Here is a 19,182-nt window from a genome sequence, read left to right as displayed (position 1 = left end):
AAACGCTCGAAAAAAGCTTCCTTTATTAATATAGTTAGAAGTTAGATTAGATTAGATTAGATTAGATTAGATTAGATTAGATAGATAGATAGATAGATATTGATTACCAAATTTTCCCTTAAATTTTCAATTCAGTTCAGTTCCGTTCCGTACCATTGAGTTTAAATTCAGAAGTTTTTAAAAAAAAAAAAAAAAAAAAAAAAAAAAAAAAAAAAAAAAAACAGGCCCTACATAACCAAACATAATTTCAAGATTTATTTCCCCTTGGGTAGACATGGCAAAATTAACGCAACCCGTTTCCGACGCGCATACAATTTGACAACCCAAATATAACCCAACTTTATTCAACCCAATCGGAACAACTCAATCCCAAATGAACCCAACCCAAACTCGACCCCAACACAGTTGACCCGTTTGCCAAGTCTGCTGAAAACTCCTATTACTCAGACGAAAGAAAACATAATTACCCATATCCTGGTAATTAACTGAAAACTTTATTTCATTGTGAAAAGCTTGATGAACACAATGTAGCAGCTGAGTTTTTAGGGTTCTTTCAATTAAATCTGGTAAGTATTCCAAACATTCAATCTTCTACCATTCTTCTCTTGCAACCTTTATGTTTCAATCATTAATTTATGGTATTTAAGCTGTGTTTATTGTGTTGATTACCCCCAATCTCTGATAAATTGAATTATTAATTGGGCACATATTCTTACTTGTGACGGTCACAAGTTATGACGCTGATTTAATAATGTTAAAAAAGGAAAGGGGATTGTGACTTGTAAGACGGTTTTGCTTAAGACGGTCACAACCTTTATGTTTCAATCATTAATTTATACGGAGTAATATTTAAGCTGTGTTTATTGTGTTGATTGCCTGCAATCTCTAATAAATTGGATGAATTATTAATTGGATGAATTATTAATTGGGCACAAATTCTTTTACATGTGATGGTTGTGACTTGTGACGACACTCACAACCGATTTAGATAATGTTTAAAAGGATTGAGGTCGTGAGACTTTCTAACTTAAGACGGTCACAAGCAAGACTTGATGTTGGTTGGGTGCATTGTGTAATTGATTGTGATTGATAGAAGTATGCAAAGTTCTCTCCTTTGTTTTGGTTAAATGTGATTTTCATCATTGATTATTCCTTTGTAGTTGACTGAGTATACGTCCATAATTGAGTCAAAAGTCAAGCAAGCTTGAAATAATCCAAGTCAATAATCAATTCCAAGTCAATAATCAATTATCTTAGCAAGCACGGCATAAGATAATTAATGACCATTAATTAGTCTTGTACCTCATATGTCATAGAAGTAACTACTCGATCCGTCCGTCACAATCGTTTTGCACTTTCAATAAAATACCCTCCGAAGAATAAAAAGGTAAAAGAAAGTTCAATAAATGAAATTGGATGTGTTTTCAAAGTTCTTTTTTCTGTTGGGTCAAGATAAAAGGGAGAGGAAGAACAGGAAGAAAGTCAAAAAAGCGGAGAAGATTGAATCAAAGGAAGAGTATTTCATCAAAAATGGCGGTATCTTGTTGGAAAAGCAGATCGCTTTGAGCCAAGGTAAGGATATAGGAGCACACCAGCTGAAAATTTTATCCGAGGATGAAATCGTTAAAGCTACAAATAACTATGATCCTGATCTCATCGTTGGTAGTTTTCGCGGTCAATATCTCTACAAGAGTATAATAAATGACAAGGTGGTAACTATCAAAACCCCTCAAAATCGGGACCCAGATCCCGAACTTGTGGATCGCTTCTTGACTGCAGTCGCCATAAGAACAGTTTTGTGTCATGACAATATGGTTAGGATCTATGGTTGTTGTCTTGAGACCTGTGTCCCAATGACGATTCATGAATACTGTCCAAATATGGAACTTCATCATCATTTACATGGAGATTTGGCACTTCAGAAGCCTTTGACATGGATCAGCCGGCTACGGGCAGCAATTGATATTGCCTATGCACTTTCTTACATGCATAATGCCTTGACAAAGCCAGTGGTTCATAGAGATATCATGTCATTTGGAATATTACTCGACTCATCGTTCCATGCAAGACTAGCCTACTTTGGCCACTCGGTGGCTATTACTCCAGGAAAGAAAGATCAAAGCTTGCCGGTTCATGGGACTCCAGGATACCTTGACCCGGAATACATTGAAACTCAAGAAATTACTGAGAAATGCGACGTCTATAGCTTTGGTGTTTTAATGCTGGAGTTATTAACTTCAAGGGATCCCTTTGAAATGGCTGGATGTGGGCAAAATTTGGTTGATGAGTTTGTTTCCGAGGTGGAAAGAAATGGTGTTAAGGCCTTGACTGACTTGATTCTGATGGAGGAAGGTAAGGTGGATGAGATCCACCGTTTTGCACTGCTTGCTTTGAAATGTGTGGTGAAAAAAGGAGAGAAACGGCCGAGTATGATCAATGTTGTTGAAGAATTATGGTTGATACAAGAACAGGTGAACAAAAGAAGTCCAAGTAAAGCCTAAAACTCTCCACGACCAATAATAAGCAGTTGAAAGAAGTGCAGTGTAAGATCTTTGGTGATATTGGCTTCACAAAGTATTTATACTGTCTTTTAAGCCATCTCTTTTTTTCGTGATTCTTTTTGGTGATTTTCTTTAATCATTCTGTAAGCCATCGCTTTTTTGCGAATCTCTTTAATCAATCTTACACTTCTCTGATTTCCTTTAGTGTGAGACTTTGTCTCGTTCGAGAGACCTATTTTTTTTATTGAACCAGCAAAATCTGTTTTTGCTATAATCTCCACTTTTGGGTAGTCAAATTTGACTCCCACCATTTAATTATTCTACTTGTACAGTTAGATGAGTCAACACCCAAAACTGGATCAAAGGTCAAGCTTATTGAAAAATCCTACTCTATCTGCCATCTTTTTATATTTTGTATTCCCAGTTTATAATACATATACTCTCAACTAATCATTCTTCTCTTCCTAAGGTATTAGTATGAAATTGGGCGTATTCGCAAAGTTGGTTTTTCGGTCAGGTCAAGCCAAATCGGAGAGGGAGAAGACAAAGAAAAACAATGAGGTGCAGAAGTTTGAATCGAAGGAAGAGTATTTCATCAAAAATGGCGGTATCTTGTTGGAAAAACAGATTGCTTTAAGCCAAGGCAAGGAGATAGAAGCAGGACAGCTAATAATTTTATCTGCAGATGAAATCGTGAAGGCGACAAACAACTATGATCCTGATCTAATTTTTCGTACTTATCGCGGTTCAAATCTCTACAAGGGAAGATTAAATGATAAGGAGGTAGCCATCAAAATCCCTCAAAAACCCGACTACAATCACGAACTTGTCAATTACTTTTTGACTGATGTTGCCATGAAAACAGTTATGTGTCGTGACAACATGATCAAGCTCTATGGCTGCTGTCTTGAGACCAATGTGAAACTAAGTTATTTTGATCACTCAGTGGCCATTACCCCAGGGCAAAGAGATCGATGGCCTGTTCATGGGACTCCGGGATACATTGACCCGGAATACATTGAAACACAAGAAGTTACAGAAAAGTGTGATGTCTATAGCTTTGGAGTTTTGATGTTGGAGTTATTAACTTCAAGAGATCCCGCTGAAATGGCTCGATGTGGCATCAATTTGGTCGATAATTTTGTATGTGAGGTGGAGAAAAATGGTTTTAAGGCAATGATCGATATGATTCTCTTGGAAGAAAGTAATATGGATGAGATCCAAAGGTTTGTGCAACTTGCTTTGCAGTGTGTGGCGAAGAAAGGAGAGAAACGACCGAGTATGATCAACGTTGTTGAAGAGCTATGGGCAATACAAGATCATCTGAACAACAAAAGTGGAAGTAAAGCCTAGTACATGTATTACCTATGTATATTAGATTAGCTTATTGAAGTAGGACTTTATTTGTTTGTATTATACTGAGTTAATCTTATGTAGGGCGGTGTAAGTTAGGGCTATTGGAATGGTTGTAGTTTTATATCAACTTTTTCTAATGACAACATATCATGTTATGAAATTTCTTATTCAATCTCAATGGTAAAAAATTCATGTTTTCTTTGTGGGCCTTTTTCCTCTCTTTTTATTACATGAAACTGATTTCTTATTTTACAAGTTGGTTTATACAAAAAGCTCTTTATTATATAAATTTCAACGATGATGATTAAGGAGAGCCCGACTTATAGTATGAAAAATGTTATTAGCCTAATGAGGATACAAATAAATCTACTTATTAGTCATTTATTAAAATCATATTAGTCCATAACAAAAGAGTAAGACCACTTTTTTTGGCAACTGATGGTGACTGGTGAGATAGTGTTGTCATGTAATCACTCAAGTTAGTCTTATTCATTCTACAAGTGTGTTGTTTTTTCCAATACATTTTACTTTTATCTTATTCATTTCACAACGATATATTTGATCTCGCTTAAGAAAGATTAACTTATCTTAAATAAAAATTTATCAATCACTTATGTACAACTTTCATCTAAGCTATAAACATTGACGCAGTCATATACTTGCTATAAACTGTCTATTTCAGTGTAATATTCAAAATATGCGATTTGTTTCAATGAAATTGTTCAAATAGAGAGACTATCATGTATCAAGTATACCAAAATTTATCGTTTAAATTTGTGCCTCGTAGATTTAATAAGGTCGCTCATACTCTTGCGAAGAGAGCTATGAGTGGCTAGGTGTTGCGCTTAGATCTTCTTTACAGCTGCCAAAAAAAAAAAAAAAAAAAAAAAGTATACCAAAATTTCCTAATTGTATTTTTTTCTTTTGTATAATATAACTTTGACACCTATTACTCAAACGTGAATGGTAAAGTCATGAGGGTTGTATTCATAATCATAAGGCTTGTTTGATTGCCACCATAAAATGGAAAATCGCATGATTTAGAAAAAATGAGGGATATTTGGTTACCTCAAATCATGAGATTATCTATGCCCCCTAACTAATTGGAAACTCTTGTGTCAATTCAACTTCCGGATGTCAACCAAACGAGTTTTGCGCAATTAACATTACACAAATTCTCATTGAAGACGGACACTATCCGTCACAAGCTGAAGACGGATAATGTCTCTCTCACAAAATGTAAATGGATAGTGCAAGTGGGGGGAAATGAATACCTCCACTTGCCCACCCACTTGCATTTTGTGAGAGAGCCACTATCCGTCTTCAGCTTGTGACGGATAGTGACCGTCTTCAATAAGACGGAATGCATTACACAAATTGTCCAATTCATGTGTTTTGTAAAAATCATGGAAAATTAATTTCTGTATGACACGTAAATGACACGATAATTTGGATTCAAAACCCATAATCATCATACGATAATTTGGATTCAAAACCCATAATCATCATATTCGACCTTGTGGCTAGACAATAGGCATGATAAAATTAACCCGACCCGAACCCAAAATGCATCCTAATTGAAGAACCGAACATGACCGATCCTATTTAACCCAACCCGAAGGTTTATTATCGTATACGGGTCTTTATCCCAAATAACTTGATAACAACCCACGCGAAATGACCCACTCAACCCAACCCGGCCCAAAATTTATGCAAACCCGAATAGACCGGTCCGAATCCGACCCAATCCGAATGACCAGTTTCCCAAGTCTAGTTGTGGGTCTCTCTAAACAAATGAAAAAAAAACCGAGTATTACTCATAGGAAAGACAACATAATTAAACACAAAGAAAGAAAATACTACCTCTGTCTCCGTTCAGTCCGTAACTGATGAAAACAATGTAGTAGCTGAGATTTTAGGGTTCCTTCTATTAAATCTGGTAAGTATTCCAAATATTCAATCTTTCTACTATTGTTCTCTTTCAATCATTTTGTTTCACCATTAATTTAGGGTTATTAAGCTGTGTTTTTTGTGTTGATTGCCTGCAATCTCTGGTAAATTGGACGAATTATTAATTGTACCCAAATTCTTACTTGTGACGGTCACAAGTTATGACGGCTGATTTAAATAATGTTAAAAAGGAAATTGGTTGTGACGAATTATTAACAAGCAAGAGTTGCTGTTGATTGGGTTCATGATGTAATTGATTGATTATGATTGATGAATTATGCAAATTCCTGGCCATTCATTTGGAATAATCCATAATTGACTCAAAAGTCAGGTTTACTTGGAATAATCCAAGTCAATAATCAATTTTCTTTAAAAATCACAAGTCAAAATTGAATAATCCAAGTCAAGCTTCAATCTTGTATACATTCATTAGTCATAGAAGTAAATCCATCTTCTTCTTCCTAAGATAATATATTACTATGAAATTGGGTGTGTTTTCAAAGTTCTTTTTTCAGTTGAGTCAGAAAGTCAAACAAATGCAGAAGATTGAATCAAAGGGAGAGCATTTCACAAAAAATGGCGGTATCTTGTTGGAAAAGCAGATTGCTTTGAGCCAAGGTAAGGATATAGGAGCACGCCAGCTCAAAATTATATCCGAAGATGAAATCGGGAAAGCTACAAATAACTATGATCCTGATCTCATCATTGCTAGTTTTCGCGGTGCCAATGTGTACAAGGGCTTATTAAATGACAATGTGGTAGCTATCAAAACCCCTCAAAAACGCGACCCAGATACCGAACTTGTGGATCACTTCTTGACTGCAGTCGCCATAGGAACAGTTTTATGTCATGACAATATGCTTAGGATCTATGGCTGCTGTCTCGAGACCTGTGTTCCAATGACCATTCATGAATACTGTCCAAATATGGACCTTCATCATCTTTTACATGGAGATTTGGCACTTCAAAAGCCTTTGACATGGATCAGCCGTCTACGGGTAGCAGTTGATATTGCCTATGCACTTTCTTATATGCATAATGCCTTGTCACAGCCAGTGGTTCATAGAGATGTCATGTCATTTGGGATAATACTCGACTCATCGTTCCATGCAAAACTAGCCTACTTTGGCCACTCGGTGGCCATTACTCCAGGGAAGAAAGATCAAAGCTTGCCGGTTCACGGGACTCTAGGATACATTGACCCGGAATACATTGAAACTAAAGAAGTTACTGAGAAATGCGATGTCTATAGCTTTGGTGTTTTAATGCTGGAGTTATTAACTTCAAGGGATCCCTTTGAAATGGCTCAATGTGGGCAAAATTTGGTTGATGAGTTTGTTTCCAAGGTGGAAAGAAATGGTGTTAAGGCGTTGACCGACTTGATTCTTATGGTGGAAGGGAAGGAGGATGAGATCCGCCTTTTTGCACTGCTTGCTTTGAAATGTGTGGTGGAAAAGGGAGAGAAACGGCCGAGTATGATCAATGTTGTTGAAGAGTTATGGTTGATACAAGAACAGGTGAACAAAAGAAGTCCAAGTAAAGTCTAATACTCTCCACGAGCAATATTAAGCAGTTGAAAGAAGTGCAGTGAAAGTGAGTCTGGCCTCTGCCAGATATAATCGTTCTTAACCAGTAAGATCTTTTTCGAGATTCTTTTTAGTCATTCTTACCTAGTAAGATCGTTGGTGATTCTCTTTAAATCACTCTTTTTAAATCATTCTGTAAGCCATCACTTTTGTGCGAATCCCTTTAATCATTCTTACACTTCTTTGTTTTCTCTAGTGTGAGACGGCTTCTCGTTCGAGAGATCTATTTTTTGTTCAACCAGCAAAATCTATTTTTGCTAGAATCTCCACTTTTGGGTAGTCAAATTTGACTCCCATCATTTGATTATTCTTCTTGTGCAGTTAGATGAGTAAACACCCAAAACTAGATGAAAGGTCAAGCGTATTGAAAAATCCTTGTCTATCTTCTACCATTTATACAGTTGTATTCCCAAGTTATAAATCATACACTCAATTATTTTTCCCTACCTATAAGGTGTTAGTATGAAATTGGGTATATTAGCTAAGTTACTTTTTCTGTCGGGTCAAGCCAAATGGGAGACAAAGAAGACGAAGAAAAACAAGGAAGTGCTGAAGTTTGAATCGAAGGAAGAGTATTTCATCAAAAATGGCGGTATCTTGTTGGAAAAACAGATTGCTTTGAGACAAGGCAAGGACATAGAAGCAGGACAGCTAAGAATTTTATCCGCGGATGATATCGAGAAAGCTACAAATAATTATGACCCTGATCAAATTTGTCGTAGTTATAACGGTGTAAGCTTTTACAAGGGCACATTTGATAACAAAGTGGTAGTTATTAAAACCCCTGAAAAGCCTGACCCAAATCCCGAACATGTCCAACTCTTCTTGACTGACATCGCCATAAGAACGGTTTTATGTCATAACAATATGATTAAGATTCATGGTTGTTGTCTCGAGACTTGTGTCCCACTAACGGTGCATGAATTCTTCCCAACAAGTAAAGCTCTTCATGATTGTTTACATGGGGATATGGCACTTCTGAAACCATTGTCATGGACCAGCAGGTTAAGGGCAGCAACTGATATTGCGTATGCACTTTCTTATATGCATAACGCCTTGTCACATCCACTGGTTCACAGAGATATCATGTCATCGGGAATATTACTCGACTCGTTCCACGCAAAACTAACTTTCTGTGGCTATTCAGTGGCCATCACTCCAGGGAATAAAGATCAAAGATGGCCTATTCATGGGACTCCAGGATACATCGATCCTGAATACATTAAAACTCAAGAAGTTACTGAGAAATGTGATGTCTACAGCTTCGGGGTTTTGATGTTGGAGTTATTAACTTCGAGGGATCCCTCTGAAATGGCTCGATGTGGGAACGATTTGGTGGATGATTTTGTTTCCGTGGTGGAAAAAATTGGTGTTAAGGCAATGATTGATACGATTCTTCTTGAGGAAGGTAATATCGATGAGATCCAAGGGTTTGCACAACTTGCTTTGAAATGTGTGGCAAAAAACGGGGAGGAAAGGCCTAGTATGATCGGTGTTGTTGAAGAGCTTTGGCTCATACAAGATCAGCTGAACAATAGAAGTGCATTCAAAGTTTAATACTCGTATAGTCGTATGAATAAATGTCGAGAAAGAGAGATACTAGGATAAGTGTCTAGAGAGGTATGCTTTTCTAATAACTGTAAGCAAATTAGAGAGGTATATCTACTTGAGAGAAATTCTCGGTAACTCTATATGAAAGTTCATTTTTCTACCTAGCATTATCTGGTGTTGCCTCTTGTACTTGTCTTTCATGGTGGTTTACGAGTGTTTCGTATGTTTTTGCTATGGATTCTGTAGAAAAGGATTTTTTTTTTTGACAGTTTGTAAAAAATTATGAATTTTTGAGTTCATCTACCACTCTGCTATAATTTTTTTGGGTGCAGGGCTGCAGGCTGTCCTAATGACTCCTTTGAAAGAGGAGGATAATTTACATTTGATGAAATTATGGTGTTTATTGAAAGTCTATGTTACTTAGAGTCGGTTAGAAGTGTCTGACACGGTGTGTATCCATACTGTCCACGGTCTAGACTAGTCCCCTAGACTCATCTATTTGTGAATTTCTGCTTGGTTTAAAATGAAGTGTCCAAGTATCACACTCATGAGAAGTGTCAGGTGTCGGATAAGGGTACATAAAATAAGAGTCGAAATAAACATATTTGATAGCTGTGTATCTCTGTATGAAAAAATGTTCTATTTTGGTTCTTGTGTGTCTTCTCAAGTTTTGGTCAAAGATGTCGTAATAGTTTGAGATGACCGTATGTTCTATTTTGAAGTTATTGAATTCTTGGGCTCCGTTCAAATTCTTATATGAGACGGTCTGCCAAGAGCTCATTTTGTAGCAGCCTTGCAAGGAATCATAGCTGGGACCATCTCACTGATGGGTTACAGGTAGTTAAATGTAAGCATCCAAAGTTGCATCAAAAGTCAGTTTAGTAGAAAAATTCAAAATCTTCAATCTTTTATACATTCCCATTCCCATTGTCATAAATCATATACTACAAGTTATCAGTCATATTTAGTAACTAATTCAATCTTCCTCTTCCGAAAGTATTACTATGAAATTGTGTATATTAACAAAGTTCCTTTTTCAGTTACGTCGAGCTAAATGGGAGGGGAAGAAGAAAAAGAAAATCAAGGAAGAGCAGAAGAAGTTTGAGTCTAAGAAAGAGTACTTCATAAAAAACGGCGGCATCTTGTTGGAAAAACAGATTGCATTGAGCCAGGGAAAGGACATAGGAGCAGGACAGCTGAAAATTATGTCTGAGGATGAAATTGAGAAGGCGACAAATTACTATGATCCTGACCTACTCGTTGGTAACTTCCGGGGTACGAATTTCTACATGGGAACGTTAGATGACAAGGTGTTAGGTATCAAAACCTCTGAAAATCCTGACTCAAATCCCGAACTTGTTGATCTCTTCTTGACTGCTGCTGCCGTAGGAATGGTTTTATGTCATAACAATATGATTGACGTCTATGGTTGTTGTCTTGAGACTTGTGTCCCAATGGTGATATATGATGTCCACCCGAGGAAAGACCTCTATAAGCTTTTACATGGGGAAAAGGCACTTCTGAAGCCATTGTTATGGACTTGCCGAGTAAGCGTAGCAACTGATGTTGCTTATGCACTTTCTTATATGCATAATGCCTTGTCACAACCAGTGGTTCATAGAGATGTCATGTCATTTGGGATATTACTCGACTCCTCGTTCCATGCAAAATTAGCATTCTCTGACTACTCGGTGGCCATCACCCGTGGGCAGAGAGATCAAAGATGGCCTGTTCATGGGGCTCTAGGATACATTGATCCGGAATACATGGAAACCCAAAAAGTTACAGAAAAATGTGATGTCTATAGCTTTGGAGTTTTGATGTTGGAGTTATTAACTTCGAGGGATCCTGTTGAAATGGCTCGATGTGGCTACAATTTGGTCGATGAGTTTGTATCTGAGGTCAAGAAAAATGGTTTTAAGGCGGCCATTGATATGATTCTCTTGGAAGAAGATAATACGGATGATATACAAAGGTTTGCGCAACTGGCCTTGAAATGTGTGGCGAAGAAAGGAGAGGAACGTCCGAGTATGATCAGCGTTGTAGAAGAGCTATGGGTGATACAAGATCAGGTGAACAACAAAACAAAATTGGAAGTAAAGCCTTGTACGTAAGTAATCCTTCCATCCCAATCATTTGTTTACTATTTTTTTTATTCTTCGGGAATATTTTAATCAAAGGTAAACAAATGATTGGGACAAAGAGTGTAAGACTTTATTTGTGCATTGGGTAGATTTAATTAATATTGTATGAGACGGTCTAACTTGTAAGACTTGAGACAAATATACTTGGTCAATAACAAAAGGGTTGGATCATCTTCTTTGGCAACTGATGGTGAGATAATTATAGTCTTCATGTAAGTCACTTATGTACAACTTTCATCAAAGCCATGAAAATTGACTCACTAATACTCGCTTTGTGCTGTCTATTTCATTGTATTTTTCAAAATATGCGATTTTTTTTTTTGCATAATACTCCCTCTGTCCCGGTTATTTATTATTCTTTTTCATTTTGGGTGTCTCACTCAATTGTTGTCCTTTCTATTTTAAGAATGAACTCATGATCTGTTTGGCAACCAACATTTTATTTACAAATCCATATTTAGCACATATTTGTTGTTTGGCAAATATTATAATTTGGATTTGGATTTGGATTTTATCCAAATTCGACCAAATTCTGACTATTCATAAAATTAGTGTATTTCAAATGACACCTAAGACCCCAGGTATTTCAGAATTTTTCACTATCATCTTCTATTCTTTATGCTCTTATCTTCTTATTTTCATTTTTTTTTTTTTCTCCACCTTTTTTCCCGATTCACTGCACGCTGACATTTTACCACATTAATCTAATGTCATTTCTCACGTAACTTCCTCATTAGTTGAAATTTTATACTTTTTCTCGATTTTGCTGAGGATAAAGAAAAAATTGTGTTGTTTTTTGAGAGAAGAAACAAAAATTGTAGCAGAAAGGCGAGAGGGTGAAGTATACTACAATAAATTGTGAGGAATTGAAATTTATTTTTTCCCTAAATTGTGGAATTTAGGGTTCTAACTTTAATCACTACAGTCTAGAGGAATGCTTATGTATACGTAGGTATGGTTTGATTTTCATATGTCAGGGATTCATATATTAAATTTTTCTGTCAAAAACTAAGTTTTAGGATTTTAGTTATAATTTTTCTAAAATTTGAAAATTTTCATATGCCAATTCTTGGTGTATAATGTAATCTAGAGAGTTTAAGATAAATTTGCTCATACAACAATTTGGAATCAAACGAATGAAATACAATTTTAAAACTTATCAAAACACCAAATTTGAATTTTAAAATTGGCATTTCACATTACATATTTTAAATGAAAATTTTCAAATAAAATGATGGTTTCCAAACACTATCTTATTGAGCAGATCATTCACACTCAACTTGTTCCACTTATCACTTAGTAATTGGTCCTCTCCACTTTTCTTATTCTTTGTGCCAAAACCAAAGGATAACAATTGACCGAGATATGGTGAGTATAATGAAATAATGAAATTGTATAAACAGAGAGACTATCATAATATCGAGCATAACCACCAGTCCGTTTTGGTCATTCGTACTTATCAAAGTCCTTGGAGATTTTCAGCTGAATCACAACCTCATTGATCTCCAGTTAACTGAAACTGCAACCGTAATGGTCAGAAATCATGAATACTGCGTTATGATGTGTGATTGTAGCCTCGAAACATGTACACTGATAATGGTGCTCAAGTACTTGTCTAAAGTGGTTCAAGAACTTTGAAACAAATTGCTCTGCAGTAATATTTACAGAGTAACTAGTAAATGGTGAGACAATTGTTATACTCCATGTTACTCATACTCGACTGCAAGTATTTCAAAGAGCATAAATTGTGCAGTGTTCAACACGGTTTTAATTTTGGAAAATCATTTTTTCCCTGTAAATGAGTGTTAAGAGTAAAATAGTCGAATACAGTATTAGGATAACTAGTAGTGGGGCGGATTGGGGGGAGGGAAAGTGCCCTCACGTGACCAAAAACGTTCAGTTATATATATCAGTTGGTTCCTTTTATACTCAAGGTAAAGTTAATACTCTAGTGGTAAGTGTAGAGGAATTCTTGCATGCAGCCCCGAGTTCGATTTCCAAGAGCTAACATTATTTTGTTTTTTCTGGTCTTTATTACTTTAAAAATAGAAGAAAGGTTACTCAACAATGAAAAAAGTGCCAATTTTTTTTTTCAAAAACGACTTCACGTTATAATTTTTTTTCATTACGACTTATTATATATGTAAGATTTATATTTATTTCCAATATTCTATTAACATATATGTAGTCTTTTGCGATATTTGACCGTGTATGTATGACGATAAAAGAGTACACGTGTGTAAATAAGCGCAAAGTAAATCGGAATCACGGTTAAAAAAATTGTGCCACCCCAAACCAAAATTCCTGCATCCGCTCGGTTAGGATTTAGCCGCATCTGCTATATGTAAAACTCTGACCAGTTATGAAACTTACCATTATTTGCCAGTCAATTTCCAGCTCAATGTTTAATCACAAATATTAATGATTATCAGCATATTCCTGCTATAAAAAATTTACGAATGTGTGTCCCAGTACTCGTTCAATTTCCAAGGTCTATTCATCTCCGAAAATCTTTCTCAGACACTAAATACTAAATTACTAAATACTCCGTATTTTACAAAATTTAAAAATACTCCCTCTGTCCATTTATTCCACATGTCATTTATTAATTGGTCTCCTCCCATTTCCTTGGTGTTTGTGCCAAAACCAAAGGACAAAAAACGACCGGGACGGAGGGAGTAATAAACAAGAACATCATATTAGTTTCATGATGTAATTGCTTATGACCGAGGAAGTATTCAGAGTCAAAGCCGGAGTTCGAGTCACATCAAAAGCAGTTGGACCATCTCCTTATTTCCTGAAAGCCAAATGGAACAATGAAATAAAGGATGGAAGGCAATTGAATTGTTCTTCATAGACATTGCATCAAATGTCAAATTTTAATTTCGTCGAAAAATCTATGTCAATCTTCTCTTTTGCACCATTATAAACAGTCTTCCTTTTCCTAAGGCATTAGCATGAACTTGGGTATATTATTACCAAAGTTGTATTTTCTTATTGGTCAAACTAAATTAAATTGGAAGAACCGCAAGGTAGCGCAGAAGTTTGAATCCAAGGAGGAGTATTTTATCGAAAATGGCGGTATCTTATTGGAAAAACAGATGGCTTTGAGCCAAGGCAGGAACATAGAAGCAGGAATGTTGAAAATATTGTCAAAGAGTGAAATCGAGAAGGCTACAAACAATTACGATCCTGATCAGATTATCGGTAGTTTTCACGGTGGAACTATCTACAAGGGCATATTTGATGATAAGGTAGTAGCAATCAGAACCCCTTCAAAATTCGATTCTAATCCCGAACTTGTCAATTTGTTCTTGACTGATGTGTCGATTGGAATGGTGATATGTCATAATAATATGGTCAAGATCTATGGTTGTTGTCTTGAGACTTGTGTACCAATGATGGTGTATGAATTCTGTCCAAATAACGACCTTTACCGTTATTTACACGGGGATATGGAACTTCGGAATCTACTCAAATGGAGAGATCGTTTGAGGGTAGCAACTGATACTGCCTATGCACTTTCTTATATGCATAACGCCTTGTCAAAGCCAGTGGTTCATAGAGACGTTATGTCATTTGGGATATTACTTGACTCGTTGTACCATGCGAAGCTAGCCAACTTTGGCCACTCGGTTGTGATTACTCCTGGGAAGAAGGATCAAAGATGGCCGGTTCATGGGACTCCAGGATACATTGACCCGGAATACATTGAAACTGAAGAGGTTACAAAAAAAAAAGAGGTTACAGAGAAATGTGATGTCTACAGCTTTGGGGTTTTGATGTTGGAACTTTTAACTTCAAGGGATCCCGTTGAAATGGCTCGATGTGGGAACGATTTGGTTGATGATTTTGTTTCGGAGATGAAGAGAAATGGTTTTAAGGCCACAATCGACATGAGTCTCATCGAGAAAGGTAATATCGATGGGCTCCAATGGTTTACTCGACTTGCCTTGAAATGTGTGGCGAGAAAGGGGGAGGAGCGACCGAGTATGATCGATGTAGTTGAAGAGCTTTGGCTAATGCAAGATCAGTCAAGTAAAGCCTGATACTCTTTGATTTCATCTTCGTCTAATTTGGATTGGTAAATCTTCATCTACTCGGGTCATTTGTGATGACTGCAACAATTAATAGATAGTACTCCCTCCATCCTATAATAATCTTCCTAGTTTGACTTACATGGTATCCAAAATTCCACAGCACTACATTATAACATTAGCTCAATTTTCCTTCATTTCTATATCTGCGAAGATTTATTTTATAATGAATGTAAATATCTTATTATCTTACGCTCATTGGTGTATCGAGCTACCGATTTTTCATGTCCGTGTTATAAGAAATGTAGGAAAAATAATTGCAGTAACCAGAGGGAACAGAAATACCGTAACAGAGATAGTAAGCGATCAGAAAGTATAACCCGTAAGTAGTGCCGTGGTAGGAGCCACTGCCTTGAAAAATATTTATCCGGTACGACCGTGGTGGCGATCAGCTAGTGCCGGTAGTTCCCCAAGGACAACACTACAGTCTCCACGCAGTTCCGCCCACTCAGAACTATGAGACTTGGAACGATTTAATTAACAGTACCCCGAAACTTTAATTGATCAGAGAAGAGAAGGAAAGAAGAGAGTGTAATTGAGATATGAATAAATGACTGAAGAAGAGGTCTATTTATAGAAGTAGAGGGCAATTAGCATCAGCAAAAACGTGGCCCTAAACACTAGCAAACAGACCTATTTTTCAGGAGCATTACTCTCCACGCAACAGTCAGAATTGACCGAGTCCGTTTTGAAAAAAACAGAATACAGGTACACTCAACTCAGACCCGACCCAAAAAGATAGGCACAGCCCGCCGCAGCCGATTCCCAAATCCCAAATCCCAAATTTGAATTCGGGCCGGGCTCGGGCACGGGCACGGCGCGCGCGCGTGTGCGAGCTGAATTAAGCACCTCGCAAGCCCTTCACAAAAGGCTCCTTTGACCCACTAGTGATATGGTAAGGAAGGTGGGTACATATAAACCCACAAAACTCCCTTTTCCTCACCAATGTGGGACAATTGGAAACACTCCAAAGGCAAAAAGCCCCTATATTTTCCAACAATCCCCCACTAGGGGCGCCAGAGACAGATAAAGAAATTCCTGGGTAAAGGAAGGATTGGATACTTAGGTATCAATATCTTTCGATTTGAATTGACACTTTAGTGAAATGAGGAAACAACTTACTTACAACGAGAGAATATCTTGCGATTTGAATTCCTAGCCGAGCTTCGGTCGATACCCCCCACAACACATATCATACCTTCAGAATTAAGATCGTTCCGCGTTTCAAAGTGCAACGCGCTCTTATAGAGATATGCGTTTACCTCGGTACTAATAGATGTGTTCAGAAGACTTCTCATAGTCTAATGATCGTTACACCTACGTAGGTGACTCAAGTGCTTCTCAATAGCACTTCTCACATGAGTCATTAAGGACCTAAGTCCAACCTGGTGTATGATCCATCAAGTGCGTCTCAAAAGCACCACCATAAAGGCTATGGATCATACAACGCCATAGGAATAGAAGCTTTAGACCTAGTCAAGTCTCTCTCTTGACCTAAGGACTTAAGCCCCATTCCCCTCAACGTATCAACGACTAGTCTCCTAGCCAGCCCTTTAGTAAAGGGATCAGCAAGATTGTTTTCGGACTTCACATAGTCCAAAGCAATCACTCCATTGTCTTGGAGTTGTCTAACTGCAGCGTCCCTTATTCGAATGTGTCTCTTTTTCGAATTGTAGACACTATTCTTTGCAACACCAATAGCACCCTGCGAGTCACAGTGCAGGGAGACCGGAGTTAGCCGTCCGCCCCACACTGGTATATCAGCTAAAAGGTTTCTCAACCATTCAGCCTCTTGTCCTGCCAACTCAAGAGCTATGAACTCAGATTCCATGGTAGAGCGTGCGATACAAGTCTGTTTAGAGGACTTCCACGATATAGCACCTTCACCCATGGTAAAGACATAACCACTAGTAGAACAAATCTCCTCGTTACGTGCAACCCAGTTCGCATCACAATATCCTTCTAACACAGCAGGAAATTTACCATAATGCAAACATAAGTCAACTGTTCCTTTTAGGTATTTTAGTAAACGACGAAGAGCATTCCAGTGTTCATTACTAGGGTTATGTGTATAACGACTCAGTCTACTAACCGCATAAGCAATATCTAGTCGAGTACATTTCCTTAAAAACATCACACTACCTAGGATTTTAGCATACTCTTCTTGAGAAACACTCTTGCCCAAGTTTTTACACAATGGTACACTAGGATCATAAGGTGTTCTAGCAGGCACATCATCAAAGCAGTTAAACTTTCTCAACACTTTTTCAACATAACGAGATTGACTTAGACGGATTCCATTGGGGTTTCAGATGACCTTAACTCCTAGGATAACATCAGCTTCTCCAAAGTCCTTCATCTCAAATTGTGATGACAAAAATTCTTTGGTTCTAATTATCACCTCCAAATTATTACCAAGTATTTACATGTCATCAACATATAGGCATATAATTACACAATCAGATCCCATCATTTATGAATAAACACATGAATCAGAATTGTTAACCACATAGCCATTACTTATCAAAGTGTTGTTAAATTTCTCATACCACTGTTTAGGTGCTTGTTTCAGTCCATAAAGTGACTTGTTCAGTTTACACACTTTACTCTCTTGACCCTCAATCACAAAACCTTTAGGTTGAGACATATATATATCTTCCCTTAGTTCACCATTCAGAAAAGCAGTTTTAACATCCATCTGATGTATAACAAGGTTATGGATAGCAGCTAAGGCGACAAGAGTTCTAATAGTCGAAATTTTGGTCACAGGAGAATAAGTATCAAAATAATCAATACCTTTCTTTTGTGTAAAGCCTCTAACTACAAGTCTAGCTTTGAACCTCTCTATTGTACCGTCAAGTCTCATTTTCTTTTTAAAGATCCATTTACTTGTAATGGGTTTACTACCTTTAGGTAAATCAGTCAACTCCCAAGCCTGATTTGACACAATAGAGTCAAGTTCACTTTTAATAGCATCTTTCAAAAAATTAGCATCAATGGATTTCATTGCTTCACTATAGGTTTTTGGGTCATCTTCTATTAAAAAAGCTGAAACAAACTCATCACTAGCACAAAAAGTGTATCCAAGTTCAGACAACATAGTTGTATCATAATCATCACCAAAGTTCTTTGGGCATCTAGGTCTTTTACTTCTTCTAGGTTCAACAGAAACATCAATAGAAGTGTTAGCACTAGCATGTGAAGACAAATCAGGAAATGCAACAGATAAACTAGGAAATGGTACAACAGTTTTCTGAAAAGGAAAAACATGCTCAAAAAATACCGCATCTCTAACCTCGGATATAGAACGGTCACTCAAAGACATAAATCTATAAGCAGAGCTATTTTGAGCATAACCTATAAACACACAATCATAGGTCTTAGGTCCAACGGTAGGTCTCCTAAAATCAGGTAAACCCACTTTAGCCAAACACCCCCATACCCTAAGGAAGCTCAGGTTAGGAGGATAACCCTTCCAAATCTCGTAGGGTGTCTTGTCAATTTTCTTATGAGGTACACGGTTAAGAATGTGACAAGCTGAAAGAATTGCTTACCCTCACATATCGTCAGATAGGCCAGAACTTAAAAGCATATATAGCATTCATCATTTCTTTTAAGGTTCTATTTTTACGTTCAGCTACACCATTAGATTGGGGTAAGTAAGGTGGACTGGTCTCATGTATTAAACCGTTTGCAGCACAGAAATCGGTTAGATAATTAGACTTATACTCGCCTCCTCTATCGAACCTTACCCTTTTAATTTTTCTGTCAAGTTGGTTCTCAACTTCATTCTTAAAGTTATAAAAGATTGTTCTGCTTCATATTTAGTCTTAAACAAATAGACACGGGTGTATCTAGAACAGTCGTCTATAAACGTAACATAATAATTCTTGCCACCTCTACTTGCAACATTTTTGAAGTCAGCTAGGTCAATGTGAATTAACTTAAGAAGACTCGTGTTCCTAGTAGTCACAGGTTTACTAGGCTTCTTTGTAAA

General features: G+C 37.1%; 3 protein-coding genes and 1 long non-coding RNA gene across 10 annotated transcripts; all 4 read left to right on the top strand.

Annotated features, from left to right (window-relative positions):
- Nucleotides 1-275: 275 nt before the first annotated feature.
- On the top strand, nt 276-3,432 carry LOC141657710 (uncharacterized). Of its 3 annotated transcripts, none has more exons than XR_012548844.1 (3): nt 276-566; nt 1,453-2,543; nt 2,978-3,432. It is a non-coding gene; the product is annotated as an uncharacterized LOC141657710 (long non-coding RNA). The 3 variants fall into 3 exon arrangements; XR_012548842.1 differs by having other exon boundaries at nt 2,971-3,432; XR_012548843.1 differs by having other exon boundaries at nt 1,453-2,574; nt 2,971-3,432.
- Nucleotides 3,433-5,652: 2,220 nt separating this feature from the next.
- LOC141657707 (wall-associated receptor kinase-like 1) lies at nt 5,653-11,352 on the top strand. 5 transcript variants are annotated; one of them, XM_074465021.1, is made up of 4 exons: nt 5,653-5,796; nt 9,277-9,472; nt 9,518-9,781; nt 9,985-11,352. In XM_074465021.1, exons 3-4 carry the CDS (start codon nt 9,701-9,703, stop codon nt 11,056-11,058), a joined length of 1,155 nt encoding a protein of 384 aa, XP_074321122.1. In that variant the 5' UTR covers nt 5,653-5,796; nt 9,277-9,472; nt 9,518-9,700; the 3' UTR covers nt 11,059-11,352. The 5 variants fall into 5 exon arrangements, 4 of the variants coding, with proteins under 4 accessions (XP_074321122.1, XP_074321121.1, XP_074321124.1 ...); XM_074465020.1 differs by lacking the exon at nt 9,277-9,472 and having other exon boundaries at nt 9,667-9,781; XR_012548839.1 differs by lacking the exons at nt 9,277-9,472; nt 9,518-9,781; nt 9,985-11,352 and adding exons at nt 6,323-7,439; nt 7,715-9,111 and having other exon boundaries at nt 5,664-5,796.
- LOC141655682 (wall-associated receptor kinase-like 2) lies at nt 7,856-8,950 on the top strand. Its single transcript, XM_074462749.1, has one exon. The coding sequence runs from the start codon at nt 7,856-7,858 to the stop codon at nt 8,948-8,950; it is 1,095 nt and encodes a 364-aa protein (XP_074318850.1).
- Nucleotides 11,353-14,045: 2,693 nt separating the features above from the next.
- LOC141655681 (wall-associated receptor kinase-like 1) lies at nt 14,046-15,137 on the top strand. Its single transcript, XM_074462748.1, has one exon. It carries the CDS (start codon nt 14,046-14,048, stop codon nt 15,135-15,137), a length of 1,092 nt encoding a protein of 363 aa, XP_074318849.1.
- The last annotated feature ends 4,045 nt before the right edge of the window (nt 15,138-19,182 follow it).

This window comes from Silene latifolia, chromosome 5 (genome assembly GCF_048544455.1).
Source record: "Silene latifolia isolate original U9 population chromosome 5, ASM4854445v1, whole genome shotgun sequence".
NCBI lineage: Eukaryota > Viridiplantae > Streptophyta > Magnoliopsida > Caryophyllales > Caryophyllaceae > Silene > Silene latifolia.
Note: the sequence above shows the minus strand (reverse complement) of the source record. Positions and strands in the feature narration are given on the sequence as shown.